General features: G+C 30.4%; 3 protein-coding genes across 3 annotated transcripts; 2 read left to right on the top strand and 1 right to left on the bottom strand.

Moving 5' to 3' along the window:
• The first annotated feature begins 1,581 nt into the window (after positions 1 to 1,581).
• On the top strand, positions 1,582 to 2,968 carry LOC108320298 (probable myosin-binding protein 6). The gene has a single exon (XM_017551682.2). It carries the CDS (start codon positions 1,923 to 1,925, stop codon positions 2,763 to 2,765), a length of 843 nt encoding a protein of 280 aa, XP_017407171.1. The 5' UTR covers positions 1,582 to 1,922; the 3' UTR covers positions 2,766 to 2,968.
• A 6,991-nt stretch (positions 2,969 to 9,959) lies between these two features.
• LOC108320304 (methylmalonate-semialdehyde dehydrogenase [acylating], mitochondrial) lies at positions 9,960 to 17,841 on the top strand. Its single transcript, XM_017551687.2, has 18 exons — positions 9,960 to 10,153; positions 10,275 to 10,372; positions 10,908 to 10,979; positions 11,085 to 11,246; positions 11,337 to 11,415; positions 11,519 to 11,673; positions 11,887 to 11,950; positions 14,669 to 14,748; positions 15,042 to 15,107; positions 15,352 to 15,402; positions 15,497 to 15,648; positions 16,103 to 16,193; positions 16,348 to 16,428; positions 16,526 to 16,603; positions 16,702 to 16,737; positions 17,004 to 17,126; positions 17,413 to 17,503; positions 17,614 to 17,841. The coding sequence occupies exons 1-18, from the start codon at positions 10,129 to 10,131 to the stop codon at positions 17,721 to 17,723; spliced, it is 1,614 nt and encodes a 537-aa protein (XP_017407176.1). The 5' UTR covers positions 9,960 to 10,128; the 3' UTR covers positions 17,724 to 17,841.
• Positions 17,842 to 20,095: 2,254 nt separating this feature from the next.
• On the bottom strand, positions 20,096 to 23,216 carry LOC108320301 (uncharacterized). The gene is made up of 7 exons (XM_017551685.2): positions 23,013 to 23,216; positions 22,795 to 22,821; positions 22,542 to 22,664; positions 21,355 to 21,604; positions 21,185 to 21,256; positions 20,970 to 21,056; positions 20,096 to 20,796 (listed from the first exon to the last, which is right to left on the bottom strand). The coding sequence occupies exons 1-7, from the start codon at positions 23,159 to 23,161 to the stop codon at positions 20,332 to 20,334; spliced, it is 1,173 nt and encodes a 390-aa protein (XP_017407174.1). The 5' UTR covers positions 23,162 to 23,216; the 3' UTR covers positions 20,096 to 20,331.
• Positions 23,217 to 23,777: the final 561 nt, after the last annotated feature.

Genomic DNA, 23,777 nt, shown 5'->3' with positions numbered 1-23,777 from the left:
TTTCTTTTAGGAGAAAAAAATAAATAACTCTATACATTTATATAATACAATTATCGATAAATTAATTAATTAGTAATTAGACCACTATCATTATCATCACATATGTCATTGATAATTATCGAAAGATTTGTTATATCATCGATAACTTTTATAGATAAATTAATTATACCAACTAATATTATGCGTCAGTATTCATAAAATAAACTTATTGATATATTTTATTTGTTACCAATAAATACTAACCATCAATAATCCTGACTTTTTTTAGTGATAGATCAATCCAATCAACAACAAAACAACTAATTATATAATATGCTTTCTTTTTTAACATTTCTCACCCGCTTGATATATAGATGAAAAAGGAATGTAAATCCTACAAATTGATATATCTTTCTTCACAAATTGCTGGAAACAAACCATTGACCACTCAGAAATATGTTTCTTCCCTTCCTTACAAACCATAAATAATAAATAGAGAGAAATACAATGTAAATCATCATTCCACCATTTTTTTTATGGTGTATATACTGCCTAGATAAACATACAAAGATAGCATGTTACAAGGTCTCATTTGTGCATCTAAATATCAAATTTTATACTCTTCCTTCTTTTTTTCTAAATTTGGATAATTTCACTATAGTCTAACAATCTATAAATAATAATGACAATCTAAATATTGTCTTTGTTTTAATAATCAGTACACATAGGATACATGTGAAAAATTGTTTTGCATAGTTCACATTTCATTTTATGTGATTATTTTTGTCATGTTTTCTCGTAATGAACAAATATAAGACGAACACATAATAATCATATATAGAGCATGTTATTTGTAATTTATTTTTTCCAAAATGAAATTCTCCTCAAACAATGTAAATGAATATAACACAAATTAATAGAAAGCAAAATCATAAATCGTAATTAAGAGAGTCATAAAAGTAAAACCTTTCATGGTTGTATAAGTCTCGCGATTGATCATTCTCCATTTGTTTAAAAGTGTATAAGTGATCACGAAAATAAAATGTGAATATAAAAACTTATATTGAAATAAGATCTAAAATCTAATATTGTTTTTACTATGATAGTAGTAATATTTTTCCTTTTCAAAATTTCTTTTTAATCCTATTGCATAATTTAAAAAAAAAGCATGTAAAGGTAAACTTCAAATGTTTTATGTAAAATTAATAAATGGAGTACACCTTAGAAGAAAGAAGATAAATAAAATAAAAATGATCAAAAGAAAATATATTATAAAAAATAAATCTTGTTTTAATAATACAATAAAACCCCTCATATTCTTTTTTATAAATAATTTTTCTTATCATTTCAATAATTGAAAGTGAAAAAACAAATTGTCAATAACATGAAACAAATCTTCAACATTAAATAATAAAAAAAATTAATTATCTATAACATGTAATATCATACTGTTATGAATTTTATTTTAAATGAACCATGTTTGGTGTGGAGTCTCAGATAAAATGAAAAATAAAAAGTATATTAGATGTAACACTGTGTATAATGTAATGCCACTTACTATATATATAAAATAAGCAACAATGGAAGATTGTATTTGAACATGGAGGGTCAAAATTGTGAGGAAGTTGATTTTGGAAAGAAATTTAAGAGGAACAAGAATACCAATGTTTGATTGTAATGGAAAAGAATCTCTGAAATGGTCCAAATGACCACACATAACACCTCGATTTGTCCGCCACCACTTCCTCCATCACCGCCATCCTCCCTCCTCCTCCTCCTCCTTCCAACACCGCAACAACGCCCTCGATCACATCATCACAACCTTCTTTCTTCATTCTTCTCTTCCATTTGGGGCCACTTCTGATCGATTCCTTCCGCCTCCTCCCGCCTCAGATGCAGACTCTCCCTCCCTTCTCTTGCATCAGAGGTTCCTTCTGCTGCCCATGGATTTCCCTCCTGCCCTCAATCTTCTCACCCAATTCGGATGCGGCTTCGTCCTTCTCCGCTCCCTCTCGCTCGTTTTCAACTTTTTAGGCCTCCTTTTGATGCTCTCCTTTTGGTTCAAGGTTTGGCGCTTCAGTTGGAATTCCAAGAGCGCCATTCGATTCCTTTGCACTTCCGGAGGCGTACCACAAATCCGTTTCTGCCTCGACAAAGTTGCGTGGGGAGTTTCTAAGGCAAAGACCGCGCCTTTGAGAAAAGCGCGCCCTTCCAGGTCGAGTTCCTCCATCAGGAAGCGCACCAATGGCTCCCGAGAGAGAGGCAATGCGGGTTCCGAAGATGGGTCGGAGGGGAAGGGTGAAAACGAGAAGGACATTGGCAATGAGGATGAGGTGCTCGACGTAATGACGCTGAAAAATTTCGTCAAGATGGAGAGACTAAAGGCCAATGCGGCGTGTGCGGACCTCGAGAAGGAGAGGACGGCGGCTGCCTCGTCGGCGGAGGAGGCAATGGCGATGATTCTGCGGCTGCAGAATGAGAAGAGCGCGGTAGAGATTCAAGCCACGCAGTTCCGGCGAATGGCGGAGCAAAAGCTAGATTATGACCAGGAAGTTATTGAGTCATTGCAGTGGACCATCACGCAACACGAGGTTCAGAAGTGTGAATTGGAGGATCAGATGGAGATTTGTAGGGAGGAATTGAGGCAGTTTATGAGGGATGAGGATATAGAACAACTTGAAGTTGAAGTGAGTAGGGATTACATGTATGATGATGAGGAGGAGGATGGTGATCGTTATGATAATTCTGTAGTTAGCTCTCCCGAAACTGAATCACAGACCTTGTAAGTTCTGAAGCTTGTTTGTTGTTATATACAAATGAAGTCCCTTTACATAGACCTGTTTTGGTTTCCAATTGTAAATTGTATTTAACCATAATTTAATTAATAATAATATCGAAAGCCTATATATATTTTTTATTTTTTGCTCATGAATTATGCTAAAATTTTAGGTTCAATATTATAAGTGTGAATAAATTCAATATAGACTATACAATGTTTGCTAGGATTGAAGCTTGTAGGATGATTGGAGTAGAAATGATGGATTACACTCTTAACTTTCGGGTTTATTGTTGTAACTTTGCTGAGAATTGGATTGAAGGAAGTGCTTGCGTGCAAGAATTTGTTCTGATGCTGTTGACAATAATGTATCTAAGCCACATATAATCTGAAAGTTTAGCTTTACTTAAGAATGCAACTTGACAATAATGTATCTAAGCCACATAATCTGAAAGTTTAGCTTTACTTAAGAATGCAACCGCCATGTTTACTTTTTTGTTTGAAAGAAGTTTTCAATTACAAAATATCAGCAGTTCATGAAAAAAGAAATATTAGTAGCTTCTGAAAAACATATTGGTAGAGAAACATTTTCATGTGGGTTCTACTAAGCTTTCTATTCATTTCCATCTAAATTGGTTAGTATAATTGGCTAATGAAATTGAAAGCAAAAATGTCTATAGCCGATAAATAACAAAAATGACCATATAGATGACTACACTACTAAACTTAGGGTGGTGTTAAAGAGACAAATGAAGGATAATATCATTGATTCAGGTTACTGTCTTATTCTAAATGAATAATGATATTTTGACAACATTTTTTTGACATGTAGACAGTGTTAAAATGTTGTCAAAATATCATTATCCATTCTAAATATAAATTATATTTACCTAATTTTTAAAATTGATCAAATTTATTATAATTTTATCCTGCTTTGAAAATTAAAGTTAAAATTAATTTTCTAACTTGTTTTTTTATCAAATCCTTAAGATTTATTATTCGTTTCGTTTAAACTTTCTTATAGTAATTCTTTTTATTGGACTAAAATAAAATAATTTACGGATTACATGAAAAATATAGTAATTATAAATATTTTTTAATTTGTTCTAAACAGATAAGCCTTCAAGTTTTCTTATGAAAACACTTTTCCAATATTTTTAGAAAGAGTTTAGTGGCTTTCTAAAGAAGAGTTTTATTAGAGTATTATAGTTTATATCTTTGAAAAATACGTATTCAAGATTAATCAAAAGGAGTGTTATAGAATTCTCGTTGTGTAATTTGTCACATATAAAGTGATATTTCTATTCTTTTTCTTTTTTTTAATTTAAATTTTGTATATTTGTGCACAGTTGTGTGTTTGGAGTGTTGTAAAGTCATTGAGTGTTTTCATGACCTTTTGTAAATCTTTTTAAAAAATGTTTCAATGAGTTATTTGTATATTTTGTCCTAATTACATAGGTATCTCTTAGAAGTGGATAATTTAAAATTTTCGGTAAAAAATAAAGTTCAAGAGGTTTAGATGTGAAATTAGAAAGAATTAAACGGTATAAAATTTCTTATGTGATTTTTGAACTTTTTTTTTTCTTAATTATCATGAATTCCGATTGTTCTTTGGAGTCATTTACTAATGCATTTAATTTCTCCCATAATCAAAAGTTTAAGCAAGATTTTCTTTAAAAATTGTAAAGATAACTTTTCAACTAATTTAGCCTCTTGATTGTTGGTTTAGTCATTCTTTTTTTTTGCACAAATCAATGAAAGAAACTATACAAAAAAGCATAAAAGATAGAAGAATTAGTAACTTAAAAGGACAATTCTTTTTATAGTGTAAATGCTATAATATAGTTTTGGAAGAGTTGTTACAAATATAATAAAGGATAAATAGTTGGTTCAATATCGACACATTTTATTTTTAGCACAATAAAAAACATTTCAACTCATGTAGTTCAAAAACTTTAATTTATTAATTGAAATTAAACTTGGTTTATACTTATGATAATTGAATACACTTTAACATTTAGTAATGGTCATGTATGTTTATTAAAAAAAATAATGTTGATATACAATTAATCTCGAAAGAACCACTAAAAATTTTAAATTTAAAAAGTAAAAGTAAAAGATAAAGAACTTGATAATTTTTCCTTAATAAACAAATGTAAGAATTGTTAAAGACAAAATATATGTTCAATTATATTAATAATTAACGAAGTTTAAATAAAAATAATACAACTAAAACTATTGAATGAATACTATAACTTTTTTATTATATAAAAAATAAAATATATCAATATTTATTATATTAAATATTATAATATTAATAATATTTTTTAAATATTTATTATTAATGATGTCAAACAAAAAGTTTAAAGTTATTAATGTGTTTAACTAATGTTATTAATAACTGATATTATTAATATTTAATTATGATGAAATTATATTCCATAACATATAGACATGAATAAGTATAATGTTATTTTCATATAAAATCACAAATTCCTTAGGTAGTGGTATATTATTCTCAAAATGTTATGTATATTATTCTCAAAAAGTTACGTGTTACTTTTTTAAAAATAGAATTATTTTTTATTTGTATTTTGATATTTTTGGAGTCATATGAATGAAAATGTCTATACAGAAAGTATAACATTATGACAAACATTATTTTTTATACTGGATAGTTTTTATTTTTAACGTATATTTTTTATTTTTAACGTTAAGTGGTAGTCTGACATGGTGATGAAGATTTATGTGAACAAAATATCCTATATAAATTTACATAGGACTTGACGAGGATTGATGAAAAATTTTGCATTTTCTTTTAAAATTTAATTGGTTTTGGCTTAAACCAAAACCTAAAATACAGAAGAAGAAAACCAATGTTAATTTATATACAATGAACCATATTGTTACTTTAAGAATCATAATCTAAGATAAAAAAATTAAAATATGAGAAACTAAACGATAAATTATAGCACAAAATTAACGAAGATATCTATTGCGATTATGATCTCTAAAAACAATCATTTTTCAATTTCAATAGTATAGTAGGGATATCATCATCCACTTCAATGATGTATTTAAACCAACAAAACTTCAATGCAAATGGAGAAAAACAACCACTACTATAAAACACCCAAAACCATCAATTCATATCACAATATGGACCTACAAACATCCATGCAACATTACTATCATCATCGTTGCCACCTCAAAGAAAGAAACAAAGGGAAGGGGAAAAAGTCGTGAATAAGAAGTTGGAAGCTTTAATTTAAACCCTTTTATTTTGTTGGATTGTCAATAGTCTAATGTAAAACTTAATATTTATGTTGAACTGTCATTTATTTCAACTTAAATGTATAAATTTTTTTTTGTCAAATTCTTAGGTATCTAACGTAAAACTCAACATTTATGTTGGATTGTCGGTTAGTTTAATGTAAATGTCAAAACAATTTTACATCAAATTATTAAGGATCTGACGTAAAACTCAACATTTACGTCAAACTAGATGTTAGTTTGACATAAATGTCATCATAAGGAATCTTCAAGTGGTACAAATTTGAGGACAAATTCTTTTCAAGAATGAGAGTATGATAAAAGACTATATATTAGACATATATGAGAAGAACTTTAGGAAGAACATTTACAATTAAAATGATCTATGACAAAACCCAAGGTCAAAACACATCTCCTTGAATCTTATAATATTCTATGAATGAGGAAACTTAAAGAACATGCAAATCATGAGTAGAAGAATAATTTAGAAATTTAAATAAATTGTAGTTTTATTTTAAGTTTACAAAGTTTGTGCCTATTATATTCTATTAGTTGTAGTCTCAATTAATTGTTTACCTTGATCTTGCGTGCGTTTTAGTGTTTGGAGGGCAATCTTTTTAGTTTCTTTGTTTATGTGTGAACTGCAAAATTGAAGAAAAAAGAATAAGAAAGAATAGTTGATTCAACTCAAAAGAAAGCAAATATATATTGAAAGAAAAGAAAAAAAAGAGAAAGTAAGGATCCAAGAGTTAAAAAAATTGTAGAATTCAACACAATTATTATGTTGCACTATTGTTTATGATTGTTAATCTATTGAATTATATTTAGTCTTTTTTAGTGTTCCTATTGTCTCATTTAACTCTTTTTGTAATCCTATTGTTTTTTATTGTTTTTTTTATTGTTTTATGTCGTTTAAAATTCTTTGAAGTATTCTCTATAGTTTTGTATTTTATTTGATCTTTTGAGTCAAGATTTAGATGTAACAATGTTTTTCACATTGTTTGTTCGCTCTTTAGGTAAGCTACTAGAGTTTTTGGTCAAACACTAAAGGGAATTTGAATAGTAAAAGATAAGAGTGTACATTCAAGAAAAAGTTTATAAGTTGATACACGAGGAAATTTGAGTGAAACACCTAAACAAGTGGTGATGATCTAAATATATTCAGCTATTTTTTTTCCTAACCTTTTGCAAGATTTATCAATATTGAACAATGCAACATGTTCTACTAGAGAATGTCAATGTCTTGGAGTCTAAAATTATAAAGCTAAATGGAAAATTTTCTAGTATTGAAGCACAAACATGACAAAAATGTTTTCCTAGGGGTTAAATCAAGTGCTATAAGATGTTCCAAATGTGAAGGCTATGGACATGAAACTCATCAGTGTCCTAATTGAAATGCAAGTCCCATGACTAATAAAGACCTCAAGAACTACATTTTATATTTGAAAGAGGAATTGCAAAACTTAGATGCGATGAAAAGAAGACAAGAGTAGAAGCTTAAAAGAGCATAAGAGAAAAAACACTTATAGAAACAGAAGAAAATGAAAATAAAGGAAAAGAAGAGAAAGAAAAGAGAGAAGGCGCGGAGAAAGAGATAATAGAGAAAAAGAAGAAAACAAAGAGTGAAAGCGAAGAAAGAAAATAGAGAAAGAGAGGAGAAAGAAAAGAAGAGAAAAGATAAAGATGAAAAAAGAGAAAAGATATAAAAAGAAGAGAGTATCCATATTTGTGAATAAAATAAAATACTAACTGATCTTTTTTTGTTTTGTTGCTTAGGGAAGATTTGTTTATCAAGGAACCATGACATGAACAATGGAAGGAAGACATGATGAGAGAAAAGGAAAACACAAGCTTATAACTCAAAGAACCACCTTTGTTTGATAATTTATTAGCTTGTTTGTCAATTCATTTAGATATTCAAAGTTATTTTTTTAGTACGGAAACAAGCTTAGAAATATATGAACTTGAGTTAGCTTGTTTAACCATCTCTAAGAAACTTATGGAATTAAAGTGATACTTATAGTTTGATTGTTTACTTGGGAAATACTTTAAATTTTTTGACTTTTTTTTAGCATTGCATCTTTAATTTAAAATTGTTTGATGATTTTTGTAGGTGGGTGTTTGACCCCGAAAGTAGACCTCAAACCCTTGATAATAAAAGATTGACCTTTTCTAAGATTCAAATCTCATTTTAGTAGAATTTTTATTTTTTATTATTTTAGATTTGTGTATTTGATTTATGTTTGTGTTTATGGATAAGATCTTTTAGAATTTGGGTTGAAATTTCTCCAAACAGGGAAGAAGGATAATGAATCTTTAAGTTGTGTGAATTTTAGGACAAATTCTCTTGAAAATGAGAGTATGATATAAGTCTATCTCCTTAACATATATGGGAAGAACTTGAGAAAAAACATTTACAATTCAAAGTTTCTATGATAATGTCAAAGATCAAAACACATATCCTTCAATCTTATAATATTCCATGAAGGAGGGAACTTAAAGAATATGAATGTCATGAGTACAATCGAAAAATAATTTAGAAAATTAAATAAATTGTAATTTTATTTTAATTTTACAAAAAGTTAAATTTGCTAGGCGATACAGTTTGTATTAGCTGGGAGAGCGAGTCATGATAAGTGAAAGTTTGATTTTATAATTTTTGTTTTTTGTTATTTTTATGTGTTTTGGGCTTTGAGTTATATTTTTTGGGTTTTAAGTTTTCTCAAACTTATTTGTCTGTATTTAGAGGTATCAAAAGTTGATCCAAATAGTTTTTTGAGTCATATTGTATTCATTTGCATTCTTTGAGAGTTTTGAGAGATGATTCTCCTAGTTATTGGATTACAACTTTGATTCTTATCACATATTAACATCTTAGTGGTGAAACTTCACTTGACATATCAATATGTTAAATTGTGGCGTTCTTATCCCTATTTTATTCACATTTTTTTTAATTTATTATTTATTCTTGTCACATTTTTTGAAAATTCAAATTCAGAAATGATTGTACTTTTTTTTTTGAACATAATGGTATTATGTTGAGTATTATAAACGATGTAATGTGAAAGACTAATTTTGCACTAACATATATAATAGTTTTTCTTAGTTGAGACACAAATAAAAATTAATTTTTAAGTGACCTTTAAAGGATTTATGACTTTCCTTTATTGGAAACAAAAATCTTTTTGTCGAAGAAAATAAATGAGGATTTTTTAATCCGAAATGAAATAACAAGACGCATAAATGAAAAATTAAAGAAGTTTAAAGTGATTATTTTTTGATAAACAACTTATATCTTGTGTTTTCATTATATGAATTAGTTTGTATCCTTTTTTGCAATACTAAAATACAACAAATATATCGCAATAATACCTACACACAATATTATGAAAATATATTACAATCTTGACAATTTTAAGTATACCTATTCTTATAAAATAAAACTAGTTTAAAGAAACTTTTACTTATAATTTTAACTTTTAAATAATAAAATATACTACTGTCAATTTTAAAACTCTTTTTTACTCTTAAATCCATTTTCTAAGACTTTAAAAAACCATTTTTTGAAGAACATTCTTCATTACCTTAATTATTTTATAAGGTGAATTTTAATTTTTTATGGATTATACAGTATCATTTTGCTTTTAAGGTATTTATTTAATATTTAGTTTAATACAAAAGGCTTATAAAATATTTTATTGACATTTAAAAAATATTTTTTAATCTAATGAATTAAAGTGTTATTTAATATTTTTGATCTTATTTATTTGTCAGTAGCATATTTCAATAGAAATATTTTACCATGCCCATATTTTAGTTTTTATAAATTAAGTGTATGGGTTTTATAAGCTTTATTAAAAAATTAGGGAATTAAATGATACGTTTGATAGCAGAAAACTGAATCTGATTTGGCATCTCTATCGGTTGAATTGTCCTTTAGTTCTTCCTCTATTTTATATTTCACAGGCTCCATCACTGACAGGTCAGTGTTTGCACTTGGATTCAAGCCTGAGGCGTCGTTGTGAAAAATAAGGTTTGTGGTCTCCTAAGTTATCAATCATAATCTCTTCAAACACGCTTCATAGCACATCGAAGCGAGGATGTTGCGGCTTTCGATTCTACGAGGTAAGTGGTTGCACGTACTCTTTTTGTTGAGATGCCCACATGCACAGGGGCTATTGAAGTTTTAGAATTGGAATTGGTTGAGGAAATGTTGATCCTTTTTCCCCTTTTTTTGTTGTTGCAGCGAGAAAGTTGGACTTTATGAGGCCTCAGATCTCTGCACCGGGAAGGTCCCATTTCTCAACTGCTGTCGAACCATCTTCCAGTAAGAGCAATCCACCGGTAAGGTTTTGCTTGGAATATTTGCTTTCATGGGTTTCTTTTAACTACACCAGTTTTTGAAAAAAATATAAGCTTTACTGCTGATTTTTTCATTTTGAAAAAGTGTAAATTTTTTTTTTATATGTATTTGCTTAAAGTTTGTGGACTTTAGGACTATCTGGTCAAATGGAGTACAAAGGGTTATGTTTTGGCTTAACTACTCTACAGTGGTCTAAAGTTGAAGTCTGGTAGTGGTTTTCAAGCTTTAGGTCCTGCATGTAATTTCATACCAGGTCATAAGAAATTTCAGAATGAGATTCGAAAATAAGTCTGTTAGGAGTCCTGAGTAGAATAAACTACTTGTGCTTAAGCCATGAGACTCACACTTAATGGACCAATCTGTTGGATTGAATTCTCTTCTTGTTCTTTACTGGTAAAAGGTTAAATTGGTTTTTACATAATTCAATATATGGTATCCTCGTTGACTTACACACCTGTTCTGTTAATTAATTCTTTTAACATCTGATTGCCCCTTTTTTTTGCTGGATTCCATCAGAGGGTTCCTAATCTTATTGGGGGCAGATTTATTGACTCAAAATCATCAACTGTCATTGATGTTATAAACCCAGTAAGTGTTTTTCTTTCGCTTGATTTATATTGCATTTATATTTGTGTTTCTTTTTTGTGGCTCTGTAAAATGCAGAATTATTATATATCGTTAATCTTATTGCAGGCAACCCAAGAAGTTGTTTCACAAGTCCCTTTGTCTACGGATGAAGAGTTTAAGGCGGCTGTATCTGCAGCAAAGAAGGCATATCCATTATGGCGTAACACTCCAATTACAACACGCCAACGTGTTATGTTGAAGTTTCAGGAGCTGATCCGCAGAGATATGGTAAGCATCTTAGAACATTCTATGACTCTCACATTTATTCTAAAACAAAGAAACATCCATACTAGAGCACAATATTTGTAATTGTTTTAGGACAAACTTGCTCTGAATGTGACCACTGAACAAGGAAAGACGTTGAAGGATGCACAAGGAGATGTATTTCGTGGTTTAGGTGGGTCTTTCTAATATGCTGCTTGAGAAGATTTTGTAGTGTGATAATAATTATGCTTATAGATTTTGATAATGCAATTTCTGAATATTTAATTGTCATTTAGAGGTGGTGGAACATGCTTGTGGGATGGCAACTCTACAAATGGGGGAATATGTTTCAAATGTATCACATGGAATTGATACTTACAGTATTAGAGAACCACTTGGTGTTTGCGCTGGTATTTGTCCTTTCAACTTTCCTGCAATGATTCCCTTGTGGGTAAGCAGTCTTGTATATTTTGGGCTACCTAATTAATATTTCACATTCACCTTTATTATTTGCTTGGCAGTTCATTCATATCAGCATGCATGAGATAGAAAAGTCTCCTATAGAATGAATCAAAAGTCTTGAGCCTGAATTTTTAGTTCTCAAAGCAATGCAATGTAAAAAATATGGACAGCATAACAGATTCTGAATGTATATAATCTGCAGATGTTCCCTGTGGCTGTTACTTGTGGTAACACCTTTGTTCTAAAACCATCAGAGAAAGACCCAGGTGACCTTTTTTTATTAATTTTGGTTATCTATGAATACCCCTGTCTATCAATACTGGAAAAATATAGTCTTATTGTGTTAATCGTTCAAAGCAAGCTTAAGGCATCAGCCTGAACTATTCTCTGTACACCTTGAGTTGGAAACTTGGCGAATAATAATTATCTCTAATTTCTAACCACCTCAGTAGGTGTAAAGGATTTTCCACTCTGATAGAAACTGGTTCAAATTAATAGAGAAAATGGGGGAAATTCCCATGATTAGAGTATGATTGCAGAGCTTTCGAGGATTTGCACTACCTGTTGCCTCCCAACCCTCTCAAAGTATAATATACCCCCTCTTATGAAATAAGGTATATTGCCTTATTTCTTATCATACAGCCCCCTAATTACAAATTTGCAACAAACTAACTGAATCTAACAATTAGCTAAGCCCCTCAATTAGTATGTAGCTATCATATTCACTCGGCCATTTATCTGATTTATGTAAAGGTCTCAGAACTGCATAGTTTTGAAATGATAACTAAGACACCAAGTTATTGACAATTTTTTAACACCCTTTTGTCTTATTAATCTTTACATTTAAATAAATGTATTTTTTGGCTGTGATTTATGTAAATGAGGAAGACAATGTTAATCTAGCATGAAAAGGGAAATAAGTCAACACCCAATTAACTTAACATTGGAGTCTTTTGACAGGCAAGGATTTTGCTTAATGTTGGTCATCTTATTTACTGTAATTTGTTTGTGATTGTGCTGGTTAGGAGAAAATTGTTAGATGTAACGTTTTTTTGGAAACTTATTTATTAATTTTCATGGTAGCTATGGTCTCTCTTGTCCACCAAGTCAGTGAGTATTATCATCATCTGTTAGTTTTTCTCCCACCCTTATTAAGCTGTCCAATGACAAGGTAATTTCTCTAGAGGGGTTGAACATATCTTTTTGAAATCTTTTTGGAAATGTTAAGTTGTTTGAAACTTATTGATCCCCTCTTCATGAAATCAACCTAGAAATCCAAGTTCAGAGTGCTTTAAATGAAAAACAAACTCGAAAAACCTTATGCTTTTACAAGAATAGAGATTAATTTCAATGAAGATTGAAATTCAACTGTACAATTCCCCAAATACAAGAGAAGAGTAAGAAAGATTGGACACTAATTTTTTTATGCTAGTTCAGTTATTTCAGACTTACATCAAGTTGGATTTTGACAACATTAGTCAAATCCTTCAACTATTAAGTTTCAAAGTATAAAAACACTCTTTACACAAGAATCTTAAAAGGCTCCTCAATTCTTGAGCCCTACAAGAAGAATATCTTAACACTCACAGAACCCTCCTACTAACACATCGAGAAACACTCGCGAGAACTGAAACCTACTCAAGTTAACAAGGTTAAGGAAAGAAATCACCTGGAAATTGATTTACACTATTCAAATCTTTCTGAAATTTTTCTTTAATCTCTGGAAATGACCGACCTCGAAAACTTTTCTTGCAAATGTAGCTTCTTGTGTTCTAAAGAAGAAAATTAATCTATTATAGAAAAATAAGATTTCACAGATTTGATCTGTTACATGAAGTTAAAAATCGTTTTCTCTCCTCAAAACTTGTTTCAATTCATAGTTTATAATTGGGTGCAGACCTCACCCTACAAGCCGGTTTTGTGGGGTTGAGTTAGGCCTAAAACCCACCTTCTAATATGGTATCAGAGTCATGGTTAGAGCCTATCCTAGCGAGTTCTAAGTGGGCATTTTATTCTTCTATTCCACCCGCTATCGGGCCGTTATCGGACCATCCAATTTCTACTATCACGCACGAGATGTCTATACCTCGGCGTGAAGGGAGTGTGTTGGAAGTCCCACATCGACTAGAGATAAGGCCAAATTATAATATATAAGTGAGGTGCAAACCTCACCCTACAAGCCGGTTTTGTGGGGTTGAGTTAGGCTTAAAGTCCACTTCTAACAGTTACAAACCTTGGCAATCCATTAAAGCAACTATAGAAATGCCTGGAGTTTAACTGAAATCAATTTAATTTGTTTCCAATGATGGGAATCAATTAAATAACTTTTTATTGTCCTAGAAGTTACTGAGTTTTTGTTATTGATTAGATGGTATGGTAATTGATTAAATCAAAGTTTTGTGCTTTATTTGAGCTGCTCATTGTTATGTAGTTGATTATGAGTTTCTGTAATCTATTAAAACAGGGCACCCCGATACCGACAGAGCCACAATATATGTTGTAACGATTATCATTTGGCTGCAATAGACTAATATGTGTGTTGTGAAAAACTAAACAACTTGAACCAAGTGAAATCTGTTACCATGTTATACTTTTTAGCAGACAAGTTAAATTTAAATGATTTGATTTGAATTCTATGGTTACATAAAGAAAATTATTACCACAAGCATGATCTTAGCTACAACAAAAACACGCATGCTTAAATCTAAAACACACAATACAAGATGCCACATTCGTTTCATCTTGGGCATGTAAAATGATAAACCAAAATATAAAGGTCTTCAATCCTTGAACTCAACACGTACTCTTAAGTCCTGGGACACACATTTTGCTTCAACAGCCCACTTTTATTGTCCATCATCCTTGGTTTCATATGAAATGGGAAGAGACAAATTTCAATGTAACGTCAGATGTGTTATCTCTGCTTCAGATCTCCTAATAAGATATCACTTGGCTATTGTCTGAAATATGTTGTATTTTTCCAGGTGCTTCTGTCATGCTTGCAGAATTAGCATTGGAGGCTGGTTTGCCAGAGGGTGTCTTAAATATAGTTCATGGAACCCATGTATGTCATCACCTGGTTTTTTATTGAACTTTTATTTGTCACTTATTTCTTGAGATAAAGGTAGTCAAGGGCTCGTTGGCATTTGGTGATTTCAAAATGTGTTCAAGCTTTAAATTAAATCTACTAATTGCTTATAATGTGTTGTACTTATACTGTTGATACTATCATAAATTTGCTTTTACTCCCAAACCAGTTGTTCCAAGGAGAAAAAGTGTCACATTATGATGTCTCATGCAGTAGTTGTTCCTTGTTTTTCATACTGATTGATCTTCTTAATCATTTAACTGTTGCAGGATATTGTGAATTCTATTTGCGACGATGATGACATCAAAGCCATATCATTTGTTGGTTCAAATGTTGTAAGTCATTTGATATTTGTTTGTTTTCTCCAATTCATGATTTTATGTTATTTTTCTTTTGGTGATCTTAAACTAGCCAAAGGTAATCCTTTTGTCACAAAAATTAATGTTTTTTGAGGCTTGACTGTCTTAAATATAAAGATGGATGGAAAAAATGACGTGATAAAATGCTTAGATTTTGCAGATAATAGACCCCTTTTTGTTACTTTGTGTGCTTATTTGATGTTCTAATTTTTTGTCAAAGGCTGGAATGCACATATATTCAAGAGCAGCAGCTAAAGGGAAACGTGTTCAGGTAGGTGTCGGTAGTTTATTTCTCCCTTTCGTAAAATTGTTGGTTTATAGCAATGCAATAATACGAAGTTGGGCAACTACACTATTGTTTGCAGTCTAACATGGGAGCAAAAAATCATGCCATTGTCTTGCCAGATGCAAATGTTGATGCTACTCTAAATGCTTTAGTTGCAGCTGGTTTTGGTGCTGCTGGTCAAAGGTGTATGGCTCTCAGCACAGTTGTTTTTGTTGGAGACGCAAAATCATGGTATCATCTATTCTATTTTGAGTTAATTTGCATTTATTGCGACTTTTATAGTAGCATATTACACTTGGAACAAGTTTAAGTTCCTCTATTTGGTTGTTCAAAATGATCTGGAATTCTCAATGTATTTTATCATGTGCCAAGTGGAATCATCATTCTTCCACTACAAAGATACAAGCTAACTTCTCTATAGAGAAAATTCTGTGCAATGACCATATCAGAGTTTGTTTATATGGTTATTGTAATGCCAATGTTAGTATGACCAATTAATTATATTCATCATTTTTAATAATTCTGAGAACATTGTTCTAAGGAAATATTATTCTGAGTTAGTGAATTTCCTTGTGAAGCATATGTAAAGGGAAGTTTACTTCAATATTTTTTGTCTTTTAAAAATTTATTTCAATGTTGTACTCGGCAATTTTTAAGAATTGCAACCTTTGCAATATTTGTGCAGGAAAGCTAAACTTGTAGAGCGTGCCAAAGCTCTCAAGGTAAATGCGGGAACTGAACCTGATACAGACCTTGGTCCAGTGATCAGCAAGCAGGTTTGTTTATGATTGGAAATTTACTTTTTCCATATTGGATTTGAAGCAAAGATCTTGTGTATCATTCAGGCATTACTGCCATGGCTAGTTGTTAAGCATATTTTAGCTATTTATATGTATGTATGTTTCTTGAATATTTTTATTGGCTGCACAGGCAAAGGAGAGAATACACAGACTAGTTAAATCTGGTGTTGAAAGTGGTGCCAAATTACTGCTGGATGGAAGAAATATTGTGGTAGCTTTTATATCCTCCTCTTAAAACATTCTGATTGAATGTAATATAGCAAGCACTCTGTCTTGTAGTAATGAATTCATGCATGCATGACAAGTAGGTTCCAGGATATGAATCTGGCAATTTTATTGGCCCAACCATCTTATCAGATATCACTACCAACATGGAGTGCTACAAGGTTACTGAATAATTTTTAAGTGTATTCTAAAAGAATTCTCTTTAACTTGAAGTTTTGATGCTTATTGTACTTGTCGGTCTTTGACATTGCACATGCAGGAGGAAATTTTTGGCCCAGTTCTTCTTTTCATGGAGGTGTGTGTTTATTTCATCCTTAGAATTGCATTATTTTCAATTAAAAGAATCACAAAAGTATAATTTTTGGTAAAAGTTTCCCATATAGGAACAATTAACCCCTTCAGATGGTTAACGATGTTCAAACAACGGCAAGTGATTAACCAGTGTTAAATTATTTCTAACTAGAAAACATTTCCATGTCTGAGACTCAATTATATTGAATTTTTCATTGACTCAATAGACACATATGCTGATAAATTTTTTTTTTCTCTGAACTTCATCAGGCTGATAGCTTAGAAGAGGCCATAAGCATTGTTAATAGTAACAAGTACGGAAATGGTGCTTCAATATTCACCACATCTGGTGTTGCTGCAAGGAAATTTCAGACTGAGATAGAGGCAGGCCAGGTAATGTTACCTAAGTGAGATGTTTAACTCTGAATTAATAAATAAGAAGTATGGACAAATAACAAATTCTACAATTCTTTCTTTCTAATACCCTTACTCGTTAAGCTTAATTTCATATTACTCATATTAAGCTTAGTATCAATCATGTTTTCTCCATCTACAAAATGTATTTGTAAGATCTTGCTCTAGTTTCCAAGTTGAGTATTTGTTGGTTATATAATAAATAAATGAATATATTTTGACAGTGTTATTCATTGATAATGACTTGTTACTGCATCTGAACTAGGTTGGCATCAATGTTCCCATTCCAGTTCCATTGCCCTTCTTCTCATTCACTGGCAACAAGGCATCTTTTGCCGGTGATCTCAACTTCTATGGTATAACAATAATGATTTCTCACAGTTATTTATATTAAGTACATTGTTTTGGAGCATTTGCTTAGACAAATAGTGTTTGTTTTGAATTTGCCATCTTTATTGAATTACAGGCAAGGCAGGGGTTAACTTTTATACTCAGATCAAGACAATAACACAGCAATGGAAGGATTCAACTGATGGCAGCAAGATTAACATGGCAATGCCAACCTCTCAAAAATAATTTTGATTAGCCAGAGTGTGAAATATAATGTTTCTGAAACATTTGCTCCCTTCAATAAAGGAACTTAATTGAATAATAAATAGAAGAAATAACATTCCATAATTTAAAAATTGAAAAAGTTATTCCGGTTCAACGATCTTTTTAACCAAAACTGTAAAATGTGTATAAATTATAGGTTCTAAAAGAGGGATGGAAGCCTACAAATATTGTATACATAAGGATTTAATTCAATAGACATTTAATGGTTTACATAAAAATAAATATTAGTTTTAATATTGTAACCTGCTATATTAGTTATGGAAGTTTATAAATATTTAAACAAGTCCTAAAAGTGTCATTTATTAATCATATTAGTTTACAGAGAGAAACATTATGACTTAAATAATAAATATTAACACTTTTACTGATAAAACAATTTTTTATTTTTAAAATGTTTTATGAAAATATTATCAGGATTAAATATGTTTAAGTTTTCAAATTATTTTCAAAAATTGTATTTCATTTTTAAATTAAACTCTATAATAATTTTTGTCATTATTCTATAAAAATTATTAAAACACCTTTTCAAAAAACTTAACCTGAATATTATATTATAATTTTTACATTATTTCCATAAAATAAGGAAAAAATAAATATATATAATTTAGAAAATAAATAAATATTTAACTTACGAAAGAGACACAATTTATTAAAATAATTGGAGGATGAAATACACATTTAATGTACATCATTTTTTTAATTAGGATTATTAATAACTTTCACACGAGTGTTAAATTTTATCTAAAAAAACTCTCTTATTTTCTTTTTCTTCTATCCAATCCAACAGTCCAAAAATTAATTTCATTTTTTATATATATTTTTTCAAAACCCCATCTTTTGTATTAGCAGGCAATTTTAGATAGACATTAACGAGACATTAATATATTAAAAGAAAATAAATAAGAAACGTCCGAATTGACATGAGACGGTTGAGTGAATGTCGATAAACAGTTCCCTATGACTGAGCATGCAAAGGTATTGGTATTTCTCATTTGCAGCAGCAAAATTTCACATATTTTCACATGCACATGCAAATATAATCGAAAAGATCACAATGTCTCTCTTTTTATTATACTATTTCAATTTCTCCATTGGTGGAGCACAGCGTTGGGTTTTGTCACTTTTGAACAGACTATTAAAAACTTGAAATAAGTTTGTATTTATGGCTACCAGAATTGTTATACTTCACTTTTTATCTAATTCTTATTTTCATACAATGTTAAATTTACATATTTGAATTTATAAATCTTTTATTTACTGTACTTAGCCAACATCACCATATTACTATAACATAACCTCAATAGAAATCATTGACTTGTGTGGTTCTTTTACATCATCAATATTATCTTCATTCATTTGACCCAAATCTTGTCAGGAGATTCAAAGGTTGTCCCTCTTATTCAACTTGATTTATAGTTTGCTGTTCACTTGTGGAACCATTTAACCCTATTAGAGAAAAACACTCAAAGAGTAGCTTTGCAAACACTGTACTTGGAGGAAGACAAAGATGAGGAACCCAAAGAAGATTTAGAGGTGTTGGTTAGCTTTATTATGATGACACTTAGATGGAAGAAAAATCCAAAATAGAGGAATGTCATAGGATTCTTCACATGGATTTTGTTGACAAACTATCTTAATAAGTATACTATAATAATAATAATAATAATAATAATAATTTTCTATAAGTACACTATAATAATAAGTTATAATAATAATAATTTCCTATAAAGAGACTATTCCTTATACCTTTCTGGTTTTAGATAGTCTCTTCCGTGACTTTTAACCTATATTTCCATCTTTGGAAATATTCATATATTTCTAGTAATGATGGAAAAATTCATTCTAAGAAAATGACTGTAATAATGATTCTTAATTATAGGTGAAGGTATTACTAAAGAATAACTTACAAAACTAGAAAGATTACAAGTTTGAACCAATCGTTAAAAAAACTATTTTATTAAAATACAGGTATTTTTTACAGCTCTTATTTAACAGGATAAAGTTCTACATAGACATATTCATATGATAGTTTATTTGAGAAACCGTGGCCTAAGGTGAGAAAAAAATGTTGATAACAACTTTGTTTTAAAAGGTACTTTATGTTTAACTAAAAATGATTGAAAATTGAAGGTAATAAAAAATTTGTTCAAAGGTGTTACTAGTGTTCTTTTTGTAGTATTAAATCTAAAGTGTCATATTCGACATACACCTCAATCAAGCAGCAGGTTTTGAAAGCCCTCATAAATATGCTGCAATATTGCTATGAAAAAAAAACATGAAATGAGTTCATGTTTTTTACCACAAGGTGGTGTTTGGTGTAAAGGTTCATACCTTGTTAAGTAGATAAAATGTTAAAGAAAAACAGCTAAAAGTATGTGTGGAATGTTCTGAAGTTGACAACAAAATTCTAAACAAAGTCTCCGACTAGGTGGAATAATAACCATAATGTACAGTAGACACTAATTATGCAGTCTCTAGACTTCCTCTCAAAGTTCAACCATTATGACTCTCAATGTTTGTTGCCCCTGAACTAAAGAAACTTGTTTATCCGTTATTCAGACACTTCAGATTAAACTTTTAACTTAGCCAAATGCTTCTTCCCTTTTCTATGAGAGGCCAAGGTAATCTCGCAAGGGCATTTCACATTACAGATTTCACATCTTATTTCTGAATTATTCGTCCAAGTAGGTTTCTCTCTATTCTTGGTCTTGAATTTTGGCTGATAAATGTTCTTCTGTTTTAATTCCTCTTTGGAGTGATCACTTTTCAGCTTCTGTGAAACAGATTGATTCTTTGCCTTCATAGCAATCTCCATCTGCCTATGTTTGCTACCTTGCAGGTGTGAATTCAAGGTTTTCTCGCTCGTTGTTGTTACATGGCATAAAGCGCAAGTCCACTCCTTCTGAACTTCCTTATGTGTAAAAATCTGAGGAAGCTCTTCAACACCCTTCTCTTTCACCACTATTCCATTAGTTTCCAACATGGTTGCTGAAGCATTCTCACTTTGCACAAGTTTAGGCACCACAGGAATATTCTGCAATGTTCAAGATTAGCATAACATATAAGATTGTGACAATACTTTCTGAGGAAAATACATCACTATCAAGATGATCATATCATATCCACGTTATTAAAATGTATTGCCAAAATTTTAACTTGTCCATGAGATATTTCTATTTTGGGTGAGTATATAATATGAAACCTTACTTGATTGCCTGTAGGAATTTCCTTTTTCTCAATCACCTCCGAATCTTTGGTGGCTTTGGGCTCTGTTTGAAGATTTTTCACATTTGTCTGCGCAAGATGCTATTTCATTAACAACTCTCACAAGAAGACTTGGATGGGTTGAAATGACTCATACAAGAGCTTGTAACAAGAATCAAATTAGTTTCATAACTGCACCAGCAACATAAAAACTTCACCTGTTGCATCTCTTCATGGTCAGTAACTCTACTTGCAATTGTTGCTTGTGCATCAGGTTTGTTAGTCGTGTTCTACAATAGAAGAAAAGGAGAATCAGCAGAATTTTTCAATTGCCAATAGAAAGACATTTTTCATGGATTCACAAACTTACAGCAATATAGATGTTTACCTTGCTAGCAATGAGTTTCATTAAGGCTTCTGTTCCATTCTCTTCTAAATATCTATCTGCATGCAGTAAAAAGTTATCTTTATCTTTCTTGACAAAATTCTTCCTCCAGTTATTTAAACTACGTATGCTTGCTTGTGGATTTGAGATGCATGTTCGAATAATATTATTGTAGGCATAAGAAGCCCGTCCAAAGTCTGGCACAATGAGCCAGAAGATGATCATTAGCTTAGTGTAAGGCCAGAACTGGTACCTGATGTTAAACATGAAAAGTTAAACAAGTTTATGAATTGACTAAAAAAGATAATATGAAAAGAGAATCCATTTGCCACAATCTAACTTCAATTGATAATAATAATTACATTAAGTTGAAATAATTCTATCTACATTATGCATAATTTTATTTCTATTATAATTTCCTAAGTTTCAACAAAATTTAAAAGACAAATTAACTAGATATCTGTACGGCATTAAGCTTAACCAAAATGAAAACAAACACTGGATGACTGAATAATAAAAATACCAACTTCAGAACAAGAAATTGTTTTTAATCCAAAGGGTATTCAGGATTTGTTAGAAAACAAGAACAGTAAACTTCACGTCTACTCTTGACATTCAAAACAAGCTAAACATTATGACAGAATGAATTACATGTGTTGTAAAATGGTGTGGACATGTGGTACAGAACAAAATAAGCTAGATTATCAACAAATAGAGTATAGTTCATTTTTGTGACGGGAAAAACCTCAAATCATACAGCATGCATATTCTCTGTAACCATATCAACTACAGATTTCTTGCTTATGTTATGACTAATTACAATGAAGAGAAATTGTGTTTGAGTAGATTACACTAGAGAATCAACCAACTTAGATCTCAAATCGTTTTCTATTTGCTGAATCAAGGTTTAGTAATCACTATGCCTTGAATGTAATAAATTTTTACCTGTGAATTTGAAAATATCCTTAGAACACACTGAAGAAAGAAAAAAACGAAAACACGAAGACTCCTAGAAAGATTTCCATGTCCTATCTCTAAATTTAAAATCAGAAACGGCAGTGACACATGCGAAGTGCAGAGTTTGATGCTCCCGCATTGATCTTAGAGTCCAATCAGATATTCAATCCCAGTCACAGAAACAAAAAAAAAAAACACTCTATTCTATTTATTGGGGGAAAAAATGTTCTTACCATTGAAGAAGCCTAAAAAATGCATACTCAAATAGGTATATTAGCGAGAGGAGTATCCAATACGATATCAAATCCTTAGTTGCTTTATAGGATTCGGTCTCAATTGCTTGTACAGAAGCACATCTGTCAAAAAAAAACCATAATCCCAAACACCAAAATGAGTGGCCAAAGCAAAAGTCACAACCTTTGGTAACACGCCATGCATCCAGTGAAGTACAATTACAATTAAATAAATGGTCCTTTAGAAACTTACAAAGGGTACCCCAGAGCAAGAAGAGGCCTGTAAAAGAGACCAGAAAAAAAAAACAAAAGAGACAGTAGATAAGACAACATTGAAATGGAGTTCAAGGGAATAAAAAGAAGAACTTTACTTTACAGAGAGAAACCATGTACAACATTGCAGAAGTAATATGAAGATAAGAGGGTAAGTAAGTTTTTCATGGCAACAAAGAAAAAACTTGCATTGCATACCATGCACAATGATCAAGGCATCTGACAATGAGTTTAAGAAACCAAAGAGAAGACATCTCTTGTGGGAGTAAATTATTTTTGTGAGGTTTGAGAGCAGAGAAAAAGGAAGAGGAAGAAAAAGAAAAGACAGAGTTTGGCCTAAAGAACATGCAATAGTAAGGAAGGAAGTCTTCGAGAAGTCAAGTGTTATTGGTGGGAAGAAAGTGGGAAACCAAAGGACAATAAGTCACCTAAAAATATTTATAATATTGTTTTTTTGATTAAAAATCATTTAAGTTATTTGATCAGTCTTAAGGATTTAATATGATATTGATTAACATTTATTAAATTAATAATCCATATTTTCTTCCACACTTACTTTTTCTCTTTAAAACTCATTGATAACTTTGTTTTTGTTATATTTTTTTATTAGTTCAAATTCATCAAAATTGTAAATGAGTTTATCAAAAAGCAAAAAGAAACTACACTTATTTAATTTTTCATAAATTTTAACCAATAATAAGAAAATATATTAAAAGAGTATGTTAAAAATTGTATAGCATGTACAATAAAATAGTCTTAGATATTCAAAGAATTGAAAATAATATAATTTATAAAATCCTTCTCTTTAATTTATTGAACATTTTTTAAAGTGGTGCCAAAATAATCTGAGAACTCAAACACAATTCTGTAATAAAACAGATGAACTAAAATTCTCAATATACATAACATAATTTAAGTGGTAGAGATTATCTTATTCAAGTTTTTAATTAATTTATTTACAAA

The sequence above is a fragment of the Vigna angularis genome, chromosome 1 (genome assembly GCF_016808095.1).
Source record: "Vigna angularis cultivar LongXiaoDou No.4 chromosome 1, ASM1680809v1, whole genome shotgun sequence".
In the NCBI taxonomy this organism is placed as follows: Eukaryota; Viridiplantae; Streptophyta; class Magnoliopsida; order Fabales; family Fabaceae; genus Vigna; species Vigna angularis.
Note: the sequence above shows the minus strand (reverse complement) of the source record. Positions and strands in the feature narration are given on the sequence as shown.

What these genes read in the sequence shown, in the direction of transcription:
- LOC108320298 (XM_017551682.2), top strand. Translation starts at nt 1,923, where the DNA reads ATGGATTTCCCTCCTGCCCTCAATCTTCTCACCCAATTCGGATGCGGC.
- LOC108320304 (XM_017551687.2), top strand. Translation starts at nt 10,129, where the DNA reads ATGTTGCGGCTTTCGATTCTACGAG. An exon ending in ATATAGTTCATGGAACCCAT is followed by an intron (nt 14,749 to 15,041) that starts GTATGTCATCAC and finishes TAACTGTTGCAG; the next exon opens with GATATTGTGAATTCTATTTG. An exon ending in TGGATGGAAGAAATATTGTG is followed by an intron (nt 16,429 to 16,525) that starts GTAGCTTTTATA and finishes CATGACAAGTAG; the next exon opens with GTTCCAGGATATGAATCTGG.
- LOC108320301 (XM_017551685.2), bottom strand. Translation starts at nt 23,161, where the DNA reads ATGTTCTTTAGGCCAAACTCTGTCTTTTCTTTTTCTTCCTCTTCCTTT. An exon ending in TGAAACTCATTGCTAGCAAG is followed by an intron (nt 21,257 to 21,354) that starts GTAAACATCTAT and finishes CTTCTATTGTAG; the next exon opens with AACACGACTAACAAACCTGA. An exon ending in ACCATGAAGAGATGCAACAG is followed by an intron (nt 21,057 to 21,184) that starts GTGAAGTTTTTA and finishes CATCTTGCGCAG; the next exon opens with ACAAATGTGAAAAATCTTCA.